The sequence below is a fragment of the Drosophila navojoa genome, chromosome 4 (assembly GCF_054131105.1).
Source record: "Drosophila navojoa isolate 15081-1374.11 chromosome 4, UAZ_NAV_1.0, whole genome shotgun sequence".
Lineage (NCBI taxonomy): Eukaryota > Metazoa > Arthropoda > Insecta > Diptera > Drosophilidae > Drosophila > Drosophila navojoa.
In genome coordinates, this window is record NC_142892.1 from 2801626 (window position 1) to 2822729 (window position 21104).

Sequence of the window (21104 nt, forward strand, 5' to 3'; positions counted from 1 at the left end):
GTGTGTGCGTGTGTGTGTTTGTGTGTGTGTGCATGGAATTTATGATTACTTCCGGGCATTATAAACCAGCCACGTGCAGCCCTCAGCAGCATCCAGGACGTCGCTCGTCTGCTTCTACTCCTGTTGCTGTTGCTGCTACTCCTGCTGCTGCTCCTGCTCCTCCTGCTGCTGCTGCTGCTGCTTTTGCCACACGCATATAAACAACTAATAGCTGCAGTTCTGTCAAGACGCCCTGCACTCAACTTCATTTGCCGGCAGCAGTGCTAGAAAAAAATGCAGCTCAAGTGCAGTGCGCAGAAAACCACGGCGCACAGTGGAACCAAGACCTAAATCAGTTTTGTTGAGCGTAGAAAAAAAGGTAATAATTGAAGTCAATTTCTTTTTCAAGGCTGAATTATATATATAGAGAGAGACAGAGAGAGAGACACACACAGAGAAAGAGATAGAGAAGAAGATAGCAACAGTGAAAGAGACAGAGACAGAGGCAGAGAGAAAGAGAGAGAGACAAAGACAGAGAAAAACAGAGACAGATATAGAGACAGAGTGAAAGATAAAGAGAGACAGAGACAGAAAGAGAGACAGAGAGAGAGAGAGACAGAGAGAGAGAGAGAGAGAGACAGAGAGAGAGAGAGACAGAGAGAGAGAGACAGAGAGAGAGAGAGATAGAGAGAGAGAGAGAGGGGGGAGACAGAGAGAGAGAGAGAGAGAGAGATACAGGGGCTGATACAGAGAGAGAGATAGAGAGAGACAGAGACAGCGACAGAGACAGACGAAGACAGAGGCGGAGAGAAAGAGAGAGAGAGAAAGGCAGACAGAGACAGAGACAGAGAGAGAGTCACAGAGAACAAGAGTGAGGAAATTTAATTGATTCTCCTTTACTCCAGCTATTCACTATTCACTTCATTTTATACTTTTGCCCCACTGTGCCTTCTCACTTTGCCACTCAAGTATTTGCCGCTAAAGTTGCTGCCGTGGCTAGTTGCTGCATTCAGCTGAGCTGCTGCGCTTCTGCTGCTGCTGCTGCTGCTGACAGCGAAGACAATTTTCAATTAAATAAATGGTTGGTTTTTTCATGCCACACTGCACAGTGGTGCCACACTGATGAACTCGCTGACCAGTTGCAGTGTCTCTACTCACACAAGGAATTTTATTTTGCACGACTCGAGACCAAGGTACACGGCCTGGTTGACAAGACGTGTGTGTGCGTGTGTGTCTGTATAGAGCGTTATTAATATTAAATAGTTGTTGCAGCAGGAATTTGGTTGCAGCGTATTTAGCTAGGTGCACCAATTAAATTGACGGCAAGTGAAGCAAATGAATTTCAGCATTAATGAAAATTTATGAAAAATTAACAAGAAATATTTGTTGAAATTGGAGACTTATAAACATAGAGAAGAAGACTGTGAAGAGTGCAAAGAGAATGAATGATAAAGGATGAGAAAAATTGAGAATCTATCTTTTAAATAATTACAATCCTTATATAGCAATACAAAGCTTCGGCTTTCATTCTGTAGCTCATCATTTTCGTATTTTTGCCCATTAAAGCTCTTGGCTTGTTAAAGCTAACGGCATGCACGTCTGAGCGAGCTAATGATATATAGACAGGCAGCATGCTGACCTGCTGACTAATGAGCTAAAATGAATTGTTAATATATCAAAAATCAACGCAATTTGGTGCACATTATGTAAAGACAGACGCCAAAGAAAATAAAAAAAAAGAGCAGCTCAAGGACAAGGGATAAGGCATTTGGGGGGCCGGGCGGATGGTTATGGCGAGTAGGAAAAGCTGTCTTGCAGGCTGGAGGCAAAACGGACGCAAGGCAAAGTTAATTTTATTAAGGAAATGAAAAAGTCATATATCATTTTCACAATCTTCTAACATGTCCATTACGCCCGCAGACGCACACACACGCACTTGCTCTAGCCCTTTGCTGCACCCCACTCGCTCCCCCAGCTTTATCACACACACACACACACGTACGCATCAGCCAGCTGGCTCGGCCATCTTGGGCGCCATTTTGGCAAAAGAAATTGGCCGAAAGGAAATGCAGTGGGCCAAAAGTTAAATGAAAGTGTTGAGCAGCGTCGAGCAGTCGAGGTAATAAATGTGCCGCGCCGTTCGCCTTGACGTGACCGGGCCGGCCGCCCCTCGAAAAATTAAAATGCATAATTCAAGGGTTAGACATTTGGGGTCCCAACTTTTTTTTTTCTGTTTTGGCTAAGCCCAGTTTTAAAAGCCACATTTACATGTGAGTTTTTGGCTCAAGGCTTTTTACTTTACGCAAAGCCGATGCCCTTCGATGCCGCCTTCGACGATGGCTAAAGTGTTTCACGTTTCACGCACCATTAAACGACGATTTGCCGAGTCATTTTAGGAGGAGAAGCAGGAGTGGGCGGCGCTAAAGGATGTTGGACCTATCGGTGGCCCTGCCACGCCTCCGCTTTGTGCCGCCTGATTGATTTCTGTGTGCGTGTAAGCTCTTCGTATTCTTTTGAAAATCGTGCCCTCTCTCTCTCTATCTCTCTCTCACTCAGGTGAGGGACACACAAGCAGACTTGAAAGATAACAACAACAAAAAAGTCATGGAATTTTTTAATGAAATTTATGAGAAATGCTCCAAATTTTAACGTCTTTTGTGTTGTGAATATATAGAGAGCATAATTGGCATATATTTATGTTGGAAATTCATATGAAGATTGTGAATGGGAATTAAAAAAAAGAGATGCATAGAAATATATATAAAGAATTTATTATAAAGGACGAAACTCTAATGGCAGTTGAAGTAATATTAAATTCTTTTTTTTTTTTTTTGTATTACCTATTTACCTATTTTCCTTAAAGCTATAGACATAGAATTTGCCATAGAATTTGCTATGTATTTCGCAAGCCAAATACTATATTAATTTTCGGGTTATGAAACGTTATCTTTGGGGACTTTGGCGCCGCAATCGTAATGGCTGGCTCCCTATCTCTCACTCTCACTCTCCCTTGCCAGCCTAACAGTTATGCGCAGCATTTATTCAACGTAATTAACAAAATTCCCAGGTGTATTGTGTGCGACTTGAATGTTGTTTTTGGAGGGCGTCAATTTGAAATTCAGACAGCGTAAATCTTTTATTGGCACGAAATGTTTAGGCGAAAGGTTCATTCATTCGATTTTAGTCCAAAAAGCAGAGAGTTGCATAATAAATAATCGATGTGCCGTTAGAATTTTAAGTGCTACACACACACACACACACGCACGCTGCTAATCAGTGGCCAATACAGACATATATATACGTATATACATATCTGTGTATATTGCAGATGATTTAAGGCCCGCAGCTAGAATTGACAGTGCGCTAAAAACTGGATGGAAGTGAGGTTCGTTAAGTTTAACAACCGCACCGCCACCAGCCGCCCCTTCGCAGGGCTGAGTACTAGGTGCTGAACCTCTTGTCTGCTTGTCAATACCCGCAGACAAATAAATTTCTGTTTATCGCTCAGTCAAACCCTTTCTTTTTGCTTTCATTCTTTCTTTCTGCTCCTCTGCATTCTTTTCGCTTCGCTTTTTTATGCTTTGCCTCTTTTTTTGTATTTTTTTTGCTTTTTACAGCTGTGCTGCTTGAGCTTACAAAGTGCACTTGGCAGAGTCTCACACCACAGCACAGCCCGTTGCTCCTTTTGATGTTGTTCCTGCTGCTGGTCGCAGCTTTCAGCATAAAATAATAAAAGGACTCGAGAGAGAGAGAGAGAGAGAGAGTGTGTGTGTGTGTGTGTGTGAGTTGGAGCAGGAGAAGGCAAGGCATAAAAGCGCAACGCTGGAGATAAAACTTTGGCGCACCTTGGCCAAGACACGCACCTTGAAGGCGCTACTGGGAATGGGATGCCTTTTATGGTGTCATCGCAGTTTATTGTTTTTATTGTTTGATAATTATCGCACGGCACAGAAAAGTGCTTGCGCTGGTGGCCGGGGCTCTGGTCAGTGCAAATAAAATGAAATGAATTATACACAATGCAGGCAATATCTACAAAGGGACCCACAAAGCAACTCAACGGCCATTGTGCTCGGCCGCAGCCAAAGGCCCGCTCCAACACCTAAGCAAGGGCCACTTGTAAAGGCCGCAGACCCGCCCACTCTTGGCTGCCGCCTCACAATTAGCCAATGGCGGCGTCACGAGCTGTTGTTTGTTTTGTTGAATTTTCAACGGGTACTTAATGAAAGCAGCTCTCCTCTGCGACGGAGATGTGAGCCCATGTGTCTCGAGTGAGAATTCCGGCCTTTTCTTTTATGCGAAAGTCAAGCGAATGGCGTTTGAGTATGGGTTTATTTAGGCATGTGTGGCATTTGCTGGAGAGTTTGTTGTAAAGAGACTTCTTTAATTTGAACTAAATGAAAGAGAGAGAGAGAGAGAGAGAGAGAGAGAGAGAGAAAGAGAGAGAGAGAGAGAGGGACAAAGAGAGAGAGAGAGATATATATAGGCTTAAGAATGTCCATAATTGAAAATACAAATTCAGAGTGTAATGATAATGAAGAAGGCGTGGCAGACTCTCTTATACCTAAACATTTACCATGAAAATTAGCAGCAGAGAGTGGCTTCAGTTGCCTCTGCCCTTACACATTTTATTTCCATGCTTAATTGGATTATTAATTCCATTTCTTAATTGCATAATGTATACGAAAACTTCTCAGATAGAATTATAAAAAGTTTTGAGTACGCGCAGTTTGTTTTTTAAGTAGCTTATTAAATCAAAGAGCTGGCTAAACCAATTAGGCTACCTTTCCATACTCGAGTGTAATTGTAACCAAAATCTAAACCCATATCCCATAAAGGTAAAAAACTCAGTTGTGCATTCTTTTGAGCAGTCTAACTTTGCGCATTGTGAGATCTGTTGGAGCCATTAAAAATGTGCCACACATACGCGCAATTTCCGTTTGCAAAATTAGCAAGAAACCATTTTCATAATCAAAAACTTTGGTCACACTTGGAGTTGGTGTGCGTGTGTGACTGTGTGCGTGTGTGTGTTTGTGTTTGGCAAAACCTTTGTGTCACGTAGTGCAAATCCGCGTTGCCTCAAAAGATTGCAACCGACTGCAGCTAATTAGAAATGGTTAAAGGAAAAAATTTTATAGCAAGCCATGCACGTGCCGCCGACAATTGCCAGTTCATAAGCACAGACACTGAGAAAGAGACAGAGGCAGAGACAGAGGCAGAGACAGAGATAGTGGCAGAGACAGTAAAGTCAAAATGATATTTGAAGCCACAATTTTGGCAATGTCTAATCTATAATACCCAATTATCTAGCCGGCCTGCTTAGAGCTGTCCAAAGTATCAAAGTCATTATTAATTCAAGCAGTAGAATGCGCTGGGCCTGGACACGTGAGTCCGGAATGCGACAATCTCTGGACATGTCCAAGTGCTATGTCTTGAGAAACTTGAGTGCATTTGGCTCAATTGACTGGCTGTCTGGCAACATGTCTATGCGCTGTGAGTGTGCGTAGGCGTGTGTGTGTGTGTGAGTGCGTGTAGTCAGCTGTCCAACTGCCTGGCTAACTAATATGGCCCAATTCATGTTTGAGCCCCAAATGCATTCTAATTATGGCATCTTCATTTAACCCAACTTTGCTCTTCATCATTTGTTTGCCATGTCTGAACTTACATTTTCGGTTTATTTGGACATTCGCATCAATTACTTATTGAGCTTGCCCTCTCTCCCTCTCTCTCCCATTCATAATTAATTGCCTGCACTGAGACCTACATAATTTTCCATTATTTAATTATTTAAACTCAAGCCAAATCAGCTTGAGCTGTGTGATTAAGTTTTGTTATTGAACGAGAGCCCCACAACAATGCTTCGTGTTTGATAAACAGACTATTCCAGCTATATTTCGTAAGTATTTGGCTTAACGTTTACTTCAACACGCAATGAGGTTAAGTCCAGGGGACTTAATGTTGATATTATGTGTTTTCAGAATATATGCATTTTAACAGCAACTCTGGCTATATAAAGACATAGAATAGTCAGTAAGCTAGATTAGTTTGCTTTTATATCAAATAACGGTTTGAGGTTAAACTTGGACAATGCAAAGTTTTTAGGTAGTTTAGGTTGGATACATAAAGAGAGATATTTTGGTTTAATTATAAGTTGGCTATTGTTTAGCTTAAACAATAAATTTGGCTTATTTGTGCATATGGATTGAGACTGAACTGATTTAATGTAATTAAGTCTTTTGACAGGAGCTAAATACTTATTTGTATTGTTTATTCTCTTATCCTCTTTTATCGTATAATTAGTCTCATATAAGTTCAAATCCACTTGATTGAATTATTCGGTTAGACTTTCATATACTAAATTTCTATCTAACTTAAATACTTTACTTACAATATATATATTGAGCTCTAGAAATATTAAAAAAAAAAAAAAGAAAATAAGCATATAAATAAATAAAACTTTCCTTCAGAGAATTCCGTTCTCAAAGAGATTATGTTAAAAAATAAAAAATACTATCACTATATTACTATATACTCAGCCCATAATTAAATAAAAAAAATCTTTGTCTTTTAATTTTATCACATCGATAACAATGGATTATATACATACATAGCAATCTTTTCCCATATTCATAGCATCCTTTCAGCACAGTTTATAGTTCACTTTGGCTAGTCCCAGCACACAACTTTGTCACTCTCGAGCTTCCAACAACTTTGACTGGCTGCTGGCTGCTGGCTGAAACAATTTTACGCGTTTAGTTGTTGGGAGTTTAGCGGCCATAAAAGCGCAGCAGAAATGACGATGCATTAAAGTTGAGGCAAGCGTCTGTCGGACTCTTTAAGTACATTAACGCGTAGCCTTCATAGTTGTCCCACTGCTCCAGACTATGTAAGTACATGACAGAGCTGCTCCAAGAGCTGGCCTGCATCATCATCATCAGCAGCATCATCATCGCCGTCGCGCAGTGCATAAAAGGCAATAAAATGCAATTATCTCAAACGGCATAAATGTCGCTTTTTGGCAACGTTTGCTCAGCCCATAAATTTCACCAGCAGCTGCCAAAATCTAGAAACGAACTGGCAAAAAAATCAACTCGAGATTTGGAGCCAAAGGAGATGAGAGCGCTCTATATATATATTGCTAGATTTTTTTTTTGTTGTTGAGAACTTGTTGTAACTGCAGCTGGAACGACTCTGATCTAATTTGTCTGCCAATGAAAGCAATTTTATGCTGATTGTTGCAATTTTAAGTAAAAGCAATTTGAAAACAAAGTTGGGACGAGCCGAAACACCCTATAGAGAGAGTAGAATATACACATTTATTATATATTTAGCTTATTATTATTATATAATATGATTTCGCTATAGTCTTTAGTTTTAAATATAGTAGAGGGCAGCTATTTACGTTCAAATGCCCTATTACTCTGCCTCAAGTACAGGGTATCATAAAAAATAATACCCAAAACTTTGCTCTTGGCTGTGCGGCATTGAGAGACCCTGGGGAGCGCTGAGTCTAGGTCTCTCGTTCGCGCCGTTACTTTAATACCTTCACAAAGTTGACTGGTTGCTGTTGTTGTTGTTGTTGTTGTTTCTGGGTACCCTGTAGAGTGCCCCTGTGCCTACCTAAGTGCTGGCCGGATTGTCAATGTTTGCAAATAAGCACGTTGCACAGTTTATTAGTTTTCATAGGCGCCATGCGGCATGGTCGTAGTCCCGTCTGCCTATGCGCCAGCTAAAGGCATTGGCTGTGAAAAGTTTTGCACTCAGCACATGTTGTGCGCCTGGCCACGCCCCCAAGCAGCATGCATACATATCTGCCGACCTGTGGCGCATGTCAATTGTGCGCGAAATGGACAACGCGCTGCCTTTAGTCACAAAAGGATGTAAATTTGAAAGAGCGGAGAATCTATAATGGAATATAAGTGAATGAAGTTTATGGAAAATTGAATATTGAAATTAAAAAAATAAAAAATGTTGATTTTAAGTTGGTTGAATATAGTATATATAGTTTAAAGCATATAAAAAATAATTTTTAACAGCCTATTTAATATTAATAAACATACATACACAAAAAGGAATAAAATTTTTAATAATACGAATTAAATTTGTAAGATTGCTTTAGAAGTTAATTTAAGAGTTGATGAAAAATTCTATAATTATTCTTAATGAAATTTATATATAAAATTGCATTTAAACATTCTCATATATATATAAGTGTATACACCCACATATTCGTATTCATATACATCTATGTATATTCATACATATTCACAGTGAAACCTCAAAAATCTAAAATATCCCCAACAAAAATTCATTTAAGCTCCTAGCCGGCCCTAATAACCTTTCAGGACAACCATTTTCTTTGAGTGCATTTTGAGCAATTTGCAGGCCATTTAACAGCTGTTGAATTGTGGTTGGGCAGGCCACAGCAACCTCAAAGCGCCTCAGAAGCCCTAAATACCAAAAAAAAATTGCGAATAATCAAAGCCAGTTATTTATTTGAAGCAACAAGCAACAAGACCTTGTTAGTTAGCTCTTCTTGTGGGCCAAAACCCAAATTGCTTGGGCCAAAAGGGTGCCGACGGAAAAGTCACAAAGCACAAAAGTTCTTCGTTCATCGTATTTATATATTTAATTAAAAAAGGCTCGCAAGTGGAACAAATGTTGCAAAATTTGCCAACAAATTCTCGTCTTGGCAAATAAAAGAAAATTTCTTTAATATTTTTATTAGATGTGGATGCGGTTAGACTCGACCCGAAACTCGAGTTGAGGCCAGGCGCATTTGCAATGCAAAATGATTTTATTTGACGTAGAGTTTTTTTCTTTTTTTTGAAGTCAGACAGCAACGAGAAATATGCAACGTTTTTACTTCAACTGGGTGTGAATTGCATGTGTGTGTGTGTATGTGTGCTGAAAAGAGTTGGCAGCAGGCGGAAACGTCTGTGCCACATCCGTTTCCGCCTTAATGGTTATAATTTTTTTTTCCGGCTCTGGCCAATCAGCGCGTGCGTCTGTGACCTGGTCAGGAGTGAAGGCGCAGCCCTTGCAACCAGCTGTTGCCACATCCTGTTGCTGTTGTTGTTGCTGTTGTTGTTGTTGTTGCAACTTATCACATTTGATGGCTCACTGTATAATTTCAGCTGCTGCTGCTGCTGCTGCTGCTGCTGCTGCTTCTGGTTTTTGTTGCCATTGCCACAACTAAGCCTGGCCTGCACTACACAAGCTCTGTGCCGCTTATCTCTCTTCCACCTCTCTACCACACCCACACTCTCTCACCCTGCCTGTCATACACAATAACAAGCTCATCAAGCGCACAGCAAAGCCACATTTTCTAGAGATAACTTGACTGCACTTTGCAGCTATATACTTTTGATAACTGTTTCTATGTGTAGCCAAGCCAACAGCGTTTAGCTGTAAAATTAACATTAAAAAAAAGTGAACAAAAATATTATACACTTGAAGAAATTAGGATTGAAAGGAAGCAAAAAACTATATAATTAATATTTGCAAAATTAACAATAAAAAAAAGTAAAAAATCCTATACACTTCAAGAAATTAGGATTGAAAGGAAGCAAAAAACTATATAAATAATAACTGCAAAATTAACAATAAAAGAAAAGTAAGATATCAGATACACTTGAAGAAATTAGGATTGTAAGGAAGCAAAAAACTAAATAAATAATAATCATAAATAATATCATTGAACGTTTCATTCATATTCCAACACCTTGAACTTCTTGAGTATCGCAGCTTATTTTCTTTTCATTTCAACTAAATAAAATCCTATCAAAATACTACACATTTGCTCTCACTGCACACATCTTACACCTCGGGATTTGCATACATCTTTATGGCATATTAATTGCCATTCTATAAAACAATAAACGTGATAGCTCAGCTTAAATTTGACACTGCCTGTAAATGCTATTTATTTACCGTGCAGCTGGCCAACAATCAGATTTAGATTGGGGCAGTTGCCCACTGCACAATTGCACAATTGATATTTGCTCTGTTCGCCAGTGGTTGTGTGGGCGTGGCCAATGCACAACAATGGCATTTCATGCGCGCACGAAAACTTGATGCTCAAGTGCGGACCGCCAACATATTTGCACTTGAATTGCCACACGCATATGCCCCACCTATCCACCGTTTGGGGCGCGGGGCAATTTGGGGGTAACTGCAGCAGTTTGTATGCAAATTTTTTTTTGCTCTTTACGTTTGCCATATTTGCATGGCCTGCACTGTGGCAATAAAAAGACGGTTCACGGTGGATTTGCCCACAGAAATAATCGCTATATTCCGGCTCAAATTAAATACCCTTGCAGCGGGAATTGCATGTGATAAAGCTATACGATCTTAAATATAGCTTGCAACGAAAATAAAGCTATTTCTCGCCGGTAAAAATATCTAACTAAGTTATCTAATGATTACTTGATCAAGGTGTAAATATTTGATGAGCAGCTTAGTTGTGAGCCGAAAGTCGTTGAGTCAAGGTTAAGTAAAAACAAGTTTTGTTTACTTGAAATTTTCCCTGATAAGCTCATCAGCTACCTCTGATTGTTGTTTATGTACTTTTCAGTATGATAACTCTCTTTTACTAGAACATACTAAAGACAGAGATAAGATAGATAAGAGTATGGTTTTATAGGATAATCCCCTCACTCAAATCTACAAACACTCTATAAAGATATAAACAATCTTCTACTGGTAACAACATGCCCAACAAAATGTTCTTACCCAATGCAATATGAATGCAGTTAGTTCGTCAATGCAAGCAGTGAAAAGGTTTCAGGGAACGGGGGACTTCGGGCAGGTCCGAGCCATGGCCGGGCAAATTGCATGCCGACTTTTCGGGCGCGTCGATGTAGCAATCAATTTGTTGCGCTGCGAGTGCAACGAGTGCTGCAAGTAAATCGCCATGCTCGAAAGCCACTTGGCCCGCTCGCTCAATGGCTGAAATTGACCTTTTCGAGCACTTAAGCGTCCCGGCAGTCCATTAACCAGAACAATGAGCCAACTCTCCCACTCGAATGGCAAATGAAATATAATAAACATCATGAAAATCAATTCAATTAATAACTTTTCTAGTCATTAGCTACATTACGAGTGGATGCTCGAAGTACTTGTATAACTCAGTAAGCCTCTCTGTCGGTCACTCACTCTTTCAAACTCTCTCTCTCTCTCTCTCTCTCTTTGTTAAATCTGCAGTGCTTATCTGTAGCTTTAAGCATAAGGGAATACCAAATTGTCTGGCAGTTGATGTCAACTCCGATTGCCAATCGCATCTAAGAGTCGCATATTAACATATCAAACGAGCGCAGTTAGACGAAAAAACTAAAATTTTTGTTACTGTGGGGTAGTCGACTAGTAAATACTCTGGAATGATGCTGAATACCACGATCTAGAAAATCTGTGAGCGAAGTTGTTTAACTTTTATGACTAGATATACATATATTTATTAGTTATTTTTCCTCCGAATTTCTTTCCTTAACTCTGTTAGAAACTATATACCCCTTTAGTCATCTAAATGAGCATCGAATAGTCAAAAATTGCAGCATTGGCCGACAAAAGTGCGGCAAATTGTAAGGTGCAGCGAAAAAGAGACGTTAGAACCGAACTAAACTGCAACACACACACATAACATACACGCATTCACACACACACACAGGTACAAGAATGTCAGCACAAAAGAAAGCCACTTAAATGCAGATTACAATAAAGGAAGCATTTTGCAGCTGCCGGCAAACGAGTTTTGGCTTTGAGCTGAACTCTTTTATTTTTTGTTCTTGCCAAACTCTTTTTTATTTTTTATCATTTTCTTTTTATTGGCCATTGTCTTTGGCTCTTTTGGCAGTCGCAGTGCGGTGCGGTGCGGAGGGCATATCAAATTGTCCGGCGGTCGTTTTAGCACCTTTAATAGTCGCCATGTGGCAAGCGCTTCAAAAATTATTTCAAATGCTTGTCAAAGCCATTATCAACAGCAGTGTTCCAGGTGGAGCATAAAGGGAATACTTCCGGAAGCAAGGCGAAAATATAAATCCTTTCTTTGCAGAGGACGCTTCAAGCTTAATGTCATTTAATTTTGTGATTCAAATGATGGTAAAAGAAAGCTAATAATAAAAGATTACGAGGCTAAATGCTGAAGAGCAAAGCTTAGCTTTAAATTGGTTGAATGAAAATTTAACAGTTGCCAAGTTCATTATTTCTAGACATGGAAATATAAATATAATTTTCGGGCTTGGCTTGCAAATGTTGATTTCTAAATATAGATGGTATTTCTGCTGCCACACACACACGGCGTATGCGTAACGTGTCTGAAAATGAAATGAAATGTCAACGAGTACAGGCAACGGCCGCAGCCAAGCCAAAGCACACATACTTGCTTTTTGTTGTACAGTGTAAACACTGGTCGTACATTCCTACTGCTGCCACTCGTAGTGCTCCAGAAGTGAATGCCAAAAACAAGTTTTAATTAAGACATTTGCTGGGCCAGAGCGTTCCGACATATTAATTTTCAACTGCCGCAAAGCAAAACTCTGGGCAAATGAAGCTGCCTGGATGGATGGACAGCAAACAACAATGGCAATAACAACAACAACAACAACTACAGTAATGTGCCAAGTGTGTGTGTGCAAAATGTAAGCACGAATAAATGTCGCCACAGACAGAACTGTGCAGACATTGACGAAAAGTAAGGTCTTGAGCCGAATGGGTGAAATAAAGTGGAAAATCCATAATTCAGAGAAAGTTCAATTCGACTCTTTAAGTTGCAAAAGGGAACTTTTTTGTATAAAAATTTTTATTCAAGCAGAGGACAAACGATTTACATTCATTTTGGAATAGTTTTTGAATATATATACTGTAAGCGATTTAAATTCATTTTGAATAATCCATTATGAATACTGGAGCTAGTTCATAAAGTTGAGTTAGATTTGGACAACTTATTCCATTTTGAATTGCTAAAAATTTGCTGCATATTCTTGGGCTCAATAAAAAAAGCATTTGTTACCTAGAGCAGTAGAGCGAGTTTCATAGCAGTCAGCTTTAAGCAGCAAGCAGCTAAAAATAATGTGGAATATATTTAAATTGCCTGAAAATTTCTTTTAATTTAAAGAGCGAATTTTTGCTAATTGGAAAACATAATCAGAGCAAACACATGCAAGCTTAACAAATCGCACAGATATTTATGGAGATAAGCTGCCAGCAGATGCGGCGTTGACGTTCTTAGATAAGCAGCACACAGTGCCTGAGCCCATATCATAGATGATAAATGTGATTATATATAAATATATATATATATATATATTTTTTTTTTTTTATTATTATTATTATATATAAGAATATTTTCGATAAGGATGTCAGCGTTTTAACTTCTATTTTTTTTCTAGCCTTGTCGCCAATTTTTCTGTGTTGAAGACGATATTTTGTTTAGCTGGCTTACCGGTTTATTTGAATCTTGTTCGGAGGTTCCACAAACAAACAAACACTTGTATATGCATATATAGATATATGTATCTAACCTCTATGGGCCCAACAAGAGCGAGAGTGTCTGGGCAAGTCAATGACTTGGCAGTTATTGGCTGTGGTCTTTCAACCGCAAATTTTTACATAATATTGTTGTTTTCTTTTCGCATATGTATGCATATACTCAAATATATATAATTATGTTTCTCTCATTTGCTCACTAAATCACTTTCAGCCTAAAGTCGCGAATTTGTGCTAATTATTTGTGATAACATGCGCTCAGCCAGCAGGTGCATGCTCATTTTTATTGATCCGGAATATATAAATAAATATTTGGGTAGAATCTAGCCGACACAGAGTATTAGAATCTTATTTGATTAGTTATTTTATTATTAATTTCTGGCTAAAATTTTGCTGGAAACCTTTTTTTTTTTTTTTTTTTTTTGTTAAAAAGTGCTGAGAATATTAATTTGGCAATAATAACTGGTATTTATAAATAAGTTTAATAATAAATAAATAATAATGTAATTAATTTTAATAATTTTTTTAATATTAATAATTAATTTTAATATTTTAAAAATCAATTTTATTAGAAATTTGCTTGGCATAAAAATAATGCCGAGTACTTTAACGAGCACTATCCATATCACACATATTATTAGAATGTGTATGACGACATTTATTGCCTACTTTAGTAATATTAATAGAAATATGTGCAAAAGCTAATTAATCAATGCGATTCTATTTATCCAACTAATAAATATTCTGCTCTAATTAAGATAAATTCCTTAAAGCTAATCGCTTTATTTCCTATGTACGAAATATGTTAGATTCCAATCAAAGACACAATTTACATTCTGGAATCCAATCACTAGACAGCATAATAAAAGTAAAACTCACATTGGAACCGACTAGAATCTATAAACTCTTCTTAGCAGTCTGAACTTTCGTGTGCAATAGATAAGCGCACAGGCTTATTTGCAGGTAAACAAAACCTAAAACAAAAGAGAGTAAAGAGATAGATTCGAGTGGAAATTTCCTCGGCATTTAGGTAAATTGGCACAGCATAATTTTCCTAGCTCAAGCTTGCTGAACAGTGTAGAGCAGTGATGAAGTGCCTGGCTTAGCTCAGTACCTACACAACATGCTGTTTATATATTTCCACAGCTCTTCAGCCTGTTCCAGCGCCCAAACTTGTTTGAGTTTATGTTCCTAGAATAGTGGGGCGTGCATACGTGTCTAGAAAATATATATAAATATTTATGTGTGTGTGTGTGTGTGTGTGTGTGTGTGAGTGAACTGTGTGCCAAAGCGGCGATCGAAGACTCTGAACTATATTGCAAAAGAGTTAAAGCTTTGCTCACTCGCTCGCTAATTCTTCGACACACTTAGCACTTGCATTTTCATTGCTTGACTGGGAAATGCTGCCCGTATGAGAGAGAGAGAGAGAGAGAGAGAGAGGAGGCCACTGCAATTGGCAATTAAACTAAACTACATTGTAAGCCGGAAACAAAAACTCACTCAGCTAAGAGCTGCCGATATCGAAATGCCCTTGCATACGTGCTAATTAATCTAATGAGAACTGTTCTCACGTCAGCCTTGTATAGAATTATATTGCCATCTATCGAGAGTTAAATTAAGAAGTAAACAAAAAAATACATATTAAAATCCAAAAATACATAATAAATATTAGATATAAAAAGTTAATTTATATTTATCGAGAACATAGAACTGCAACAAAATGTATGCCATAGCTAATATAACCTCTTTTAGTGACATCAACGACCGACAAAAGCATCAGGTAGAGAAAAGAAAGTCACCCTGTCGATAAGGCAAGCGATGCTCACACACATATAGAGCGCGAGAGCATGAGCCTGAGCGTCAAATCTGTGTAGAAAAGAGCTCAGCGTAGACTCCGAAAATGCGAGAGAGTGCGTAACTTGAATGCTGTGTATAAATACGTGCGTCTAGCCAGCTGAGGTGTCAGTCGAGCAGTCGCAGGGCACAGAAGATCATCTAGTGGATCGAATCGATCGTGAATACGGCAGAGAAAAAAGAAGAAGAACAAGCACAGCGTCGTGGACAGTGAACTATATATACATAGAAACATATATAAATGTAAACATATATATTTATATGTAAAGTAGTGCGCGTTTTATTATTTTATTGCTGCCCTAGTAATATATATTTATATTCCGTTATATATATTTATTGTCAACGCGAAATCAATTTTCATGTCTTGCCAAAAATTTCCCAGCGTTCGAGCCAATGTAAATCGTTGATCGAAGCGCCGCAATGTCAGCTCTTTAACAACAATCAACAACAATATAAACAATAATTTTTAAATAAAATAATAGAAATTTTAAGTGAAATTAAAAAAAGATATACAACCAATATTCCCTTTAAGAACTTAACTATAAAATTATTCTTTATATAATTGTGAGCCAGTGGTAAATTGCATTGCATGGGCAACGTTATGAAAAAGAACTTACTAAAGTGCCACGCCCACAAGCAAGCCCAAAACCAACAACAATTGAAACTGAAGAAAATCGAAATCTATTTTATGTACAATAATCTGTGCAAGAGAAAAACTTTAACGCCCACAAATTTATTGACACTAAACACTCCAAGTGAATGAATTTTCCGCCGCAGCTAATTAAACAAAAATAAAAACAAATTTAATAATATAAAAACAAATTAAAAGTGAACAAAACCTTATTAAGGTAACTACTAATTAAAGGTAAGTTGAATGCATGTTTAACACAATTCGTGCCTAGCCGCGATTAGCTTTCCAAAGAAATGGGTATTTTCCCGCCGTCCAGAGTTAATGTGCATATAAATATATTCATATGGGTTTATAACATCCTGTCGCGCTGACAATCGAATTCTCAGCGGCATACTAATTATAATGATGCTCAGAGCTCTTAAGTGATCATCTTAATTACCAAAGAGAATAACAACAGTAGCAGCAGCAAATTGAAACGCATCATTAAATTATAGACGTGTGAACAGTGTGCCAATATGTAAATCAACTTCAGATCGAAACCTTAACCCAACAAGTTTTTTTTTTTTTTACCTTTTATTTACAACTGAGCTAGAAAATATTTACTTCCTCTAGCCCGACGTTAATTAATATCAATATATTAGCATAGTCCACCAATTGGTTAGCCGCATATATTAAACACATCATTTTCGACCTAGACAGAGCCCGATTACCCGCATTTATCTGACAATAAATATATGTGTATATGTATATCTTTATATACATATACACACATACATCGATAACGTGGCTGCAGATCTGCGTGATAAGGCGAAGCTTGTGACCTGCGGCTTATTTGAATCGATATGAAGTGTCGTGTCATAAAGCGTTACAGTGGGCGGCTCGACACAACTTTCGTCACTTCATAAATTGGCTTTTTGTAGTGCGATACCCTGTAAAAGTCAAATAGAAATGTGAAGTGAACAGAATATGAATTGACTATGTTAAGCGATAAAAAGTCAAATATTTTTGACCAAGATTCAGTTTTGTTTGCATCATAAAATAATTTCCTGTATTTTTATTCCTTAACTCAATCTACTATCAAATGATTTCCAGATTTTTTTTTTTTTTTTTTTTTTATTCTTCAATTAATTTTTTTTTTTACTATTATTATTACATTTTTTAAATCGTATTTCTTTTTTAAGATCTGCAACAAAAAAATAGTTGTCTAAAAATAATGGACGATTTTCTTAAATTTTCAAATCAGGTTTTCGATATATATTTTAAATAAATATAAATGGGAAAACTCTCTTTAATCTATTTTATATTCAATAAAAAAAATAAATAAATAAATAAGAAATTTATCATAAACTCTTTTATTTATTATTTAGATTCTTTTATTAAAAGCTGCAAATTAAATTCTTTAAAATAATTTTCATTATCTTTCGTTCAATATTCTTCCCTCTACAGGGTATCTTTTCCACGACTATTGACTTATTCTTCTCCAATAATATTTATAATTTAATTGTGTATTAATAAAATGCTATAGCTGTTCCCGCTGCTGCTGCTACTGCTGCTGTTGCTGCTGCTGTTGCTGCTGCTGTTGTTGTTGTTGTTGGTGTCATTAAGATTGTGATGCTTATACAAGGAAAATTGAGATATAAATTTAAACTACATATTGTCCGCCAATAAAGCACTTTATAGAAAATTTCTTATTGTGCAAAGTCTAAGCCGACTGTCTAAATTATATATAACCAAAGAAAAGTCATATATGTATATATATATAAATATATATGTATAATATGTATATTTGTGTGTTTGCAATGTTTGGCGCTCGCATTACACACAAATCGCTATGAAATTGTTTTTGTTTACGTGATTCTGAGTTCGGACTGAAGTTCAGCTCTGATTACACGTACAACAAAGACTTGGGCGATAAGCGTTATATTTCAATATCAATTATTGCATTTTTCATACGTAATTAATTAAATGTAGACGTCGAGATTTGTGACAGTTAGATCAAATGCAGTGCCAGCTTCGAAATGGGCAGAGCTGGCAGCCTTGCGTCGATTGAATGAATTTTTACACTCGGAGAAAAATAGTAGGAGATATGAATTTTCTAGGTAGTTAAATAATTTAAAAAATTTATTATTTTTATATAATTTTATGATTATAATATTGAAATTCATGTAAATTTTTCTAATTTTTTAAATATTTTTATCATTATTTTTTTTATTAATTAATTTATTTATTTATTTATTTTTTTTTTTTACTGTGCTCATAATTTTTCCAAAGACTCCAAATAAAATGCTTTTGTCATAATTTTGCCAAGTTTATATTACATGTATAGCACTTCTTTCTCTGAGTGTAATTATTTACAGCATACGCACACAACTCAATTAATAACAGATATTCGCCAGCTGCTTCTTTAGACGTGCCGAGACATACATTCCGTTCAATTGGATTCAATGTCTTACGCTCAAACGTTTCGTTTGTCTCAATGTCTAGAGCATAGAACTTTCCACACACACACACACACACACACACACAGATACAATACATTATATGTATAAGCTGACATATATACACTTTACATTTTAGCTGCAGTTTGAATCAAACCCTCAACATGGTTGGTGTTGCCGCCGATCCATCGCAGGCCGCTCAATTATCATCGGCCAAGAATCCGATGATTAAGTATTTGCTGAAGCAACGCGAGAGTCATGCACGTGCCCAAGATGCGGACTATTCGCATGTGTTTCGCCGCAAGACACGCTTCGAACTATTTCGCCTGTCCGCCATTGCGATGGCCATCGAATTTGCTTATGCGGCCGAGACAAGTTTCGTTTCACCGATTCTTCTACAAATTGGTATCGATCACAAGCACATGACCATGGCCTGGGGCCTGTCACCGTTGATTGGTTTCTTTGTCTCACCGCTGCTGGGCAGCATCAGTGATCGCTGCAAGCTGCGCTGGGGTCGACGTCGACCCATTATCACACTGCTGTCGCTGGGCATATTCCTTGGCCTGATTTTGGTGCCGTACGGCAAGGAGCTAGGCGTCTGGCTGGGCGACGTGGGCTACAATTACTCGACTGCAAACTATGGCAACGAGAGCTCTGTGTCGGCGGCGGCTCTGCTGTCATCCGAAGCGGCGCCGGAATCGGGAGCCTCACCTGGAAACTACAAGTTCGCTGTAATCTTAACCATCTTGGGCATGGTGCTGTTGGATTTCGATGCAGACACCTGCCAAACGCCGGCTCGCACCTATTTGCTGGACATGTGTGTGCCCGAGGAGCAGCCAAAGGCGTTGACTACGTTTACACTCTTCGCGGGCTTCGGTGGCACCATTGGCTACGCCATTGGCGGCATCGATTGGGAGACAACGCACATTGGAAACGTGCTGGGTGGAAATATACCCACAGTGTTCACACTGGTGACCATTATCTTTGTGATTTGCTATTTGGTAACGGTGACAACGTTCCGTGAGATTCCGCTCGAGTTGATCGAACGCGATGAGCTGCTGCGTCCGCTCTCCTGTTCGGCCATCAAGAAGGAGCTGAAGAAGAACAACAATGCCATTTACTATATACAAGAGAACTCCACGCTGGACGAGCAAATGAAGGCGGCTGCTGTGGAGCCCATCGCCAGCTATCAGAACAGCCGATTGCCAGCGATCAGCGATAAGCTGAAGAGGCCGCAGGACCTGGAGTTGCAAGTGGACGATGAGGCACCGATCTCGTTGCGCGGCTATCTGAAGAGCATCTTCATAATGCCCTACTCGATGCGCATGCTGGCGCTGACCAATCTCTTCTGTTGGATGGGTCATGTCACCTATTGCCTGTACTTCACCGACTTTGTGGGCGAGGCGGTTTTCCACGGTGATCCCACAGCGCCGCCCAACTCGGCGCCGCTGTTGCTGTACGAGGAGGGCGTACGATTCGGCTGCTGGGGCATGTCCATCTATGCCTTCTCCTGCTCCATTTACTCGATGTCTGTGACGAAGCTGATGAAGTGGTTTGGGTATGTATTAGCGTGAAGGGAATGCGAATCATGTGTAATTAACATCATTTCCATATTCCCACAGCACCAAGGTGGTTTATATCAGCGGCATGGTCTACTATGGCATCGGCATGCTGATCCTCGGTCTCTGGCCAACGAAGTGGGGCGTTTTGGTTTTTAGCACCTCGGCGGGCATACTCTATGGCACACTCTTTACCATGCCCTTCATACTGGTGGCCAACTATCATGCCAAAAATTGTGTATGTACTAATTTACTTAGCATATCTGCCTCTGCCTCCCTCACAATCTCTCTCCCTTTCTCTCTCTCTCTCCCTCTTATTTGCCTTGCAGTTCCGCGTCCATAACGGCGAAACTGTTCCGCTGAAGCAGGCCCGCGGCCTGGGCACCGATGTGGCCATCATTAGCAGCATGGTCTTCATAGCCCAGTTAATTGTTTCACTCAGCGTTGGCCCACTCGTCGCCTGGATGGAGACGACGTGCGCCATTTTGTATGCGTCGACATTTTTATCCTTTGCAGCGGCCATTGCGGCCATGTTTGTGCTTTATGTCTAAGGCTCAGCTCGGTCGACTATTATTAGATTATTTATGAAGAAATATGTACTTATGTATGTACATGCATGCATACATACATACAGATGCACACATCTTGTTTGATATGCAAACAAAATTCGTTGCCTACTTTCAGGCATTTGATTATAGCTATAGAGATTATAACGGTATACTTTTGAGTGCGACGACTTGAAAGGTAAACATTGATGTTATCACTGTTATAACAGTTTCTTTGCCGAGCTATATTATTATTAAGCTTGCTTTAAGTTAATAAACGTATTCTTAGTACCAAAGTACATTTGATGAGTTTAATCATTTTTATATTAATAATAAACATATAAATATATGAGAAATATATATTTTTTAAATATTTTTTAATATTATTAAGGTTTATTGAAGCCATACCTGGTACTCCTGTAACCCCTTTATTATATTTGATTTTACATTCTGAGTTCTGAGTTCCTTTTATACCCTCTCTACCCGCTGCAATGGGCGTGTGGCATTATTTTCCATATTTTAGTATAAATAATATATGCATATCTCTAAATTATATTCGTTGTTAATTACTACTGTCACTCAATCTAATCATTAGCAATTTAGTATAATTTTTTATGTA

The 21104-nt window shown here is 38.5% G+C and overlaps 1 protein-coding gene across 1 annotated transcript; it reads left to right on the top strand.

Annotated features, from left to right (window-relative positions):
* The first annotated feature begins 15429 nt into the window (after window positions 1–15429).
* On the top strand, window positions 15430–20784 carry Slc45-1 (Solute carrier family 45 member 1). The gene is made up of 4 exons (XM_030383605.2): window positions 15430–16177; window positions 18521–19939; window positions 20004–20178; window positions 20270–20784. Exons 2-4 carry the CDS (start codon window positions 18546–18548, stop codon window positions 20489–20491), a joined length of 1791 nt encoding a protein of 596 aa, XP_030239465.1. The 5' UTR covers window positions 15430–16177; window positions 18521–18545; the 3' UTR covers window positions 20492–20784.
* Window positions 20785–21104: the final 320 nt, after the last annotated feature.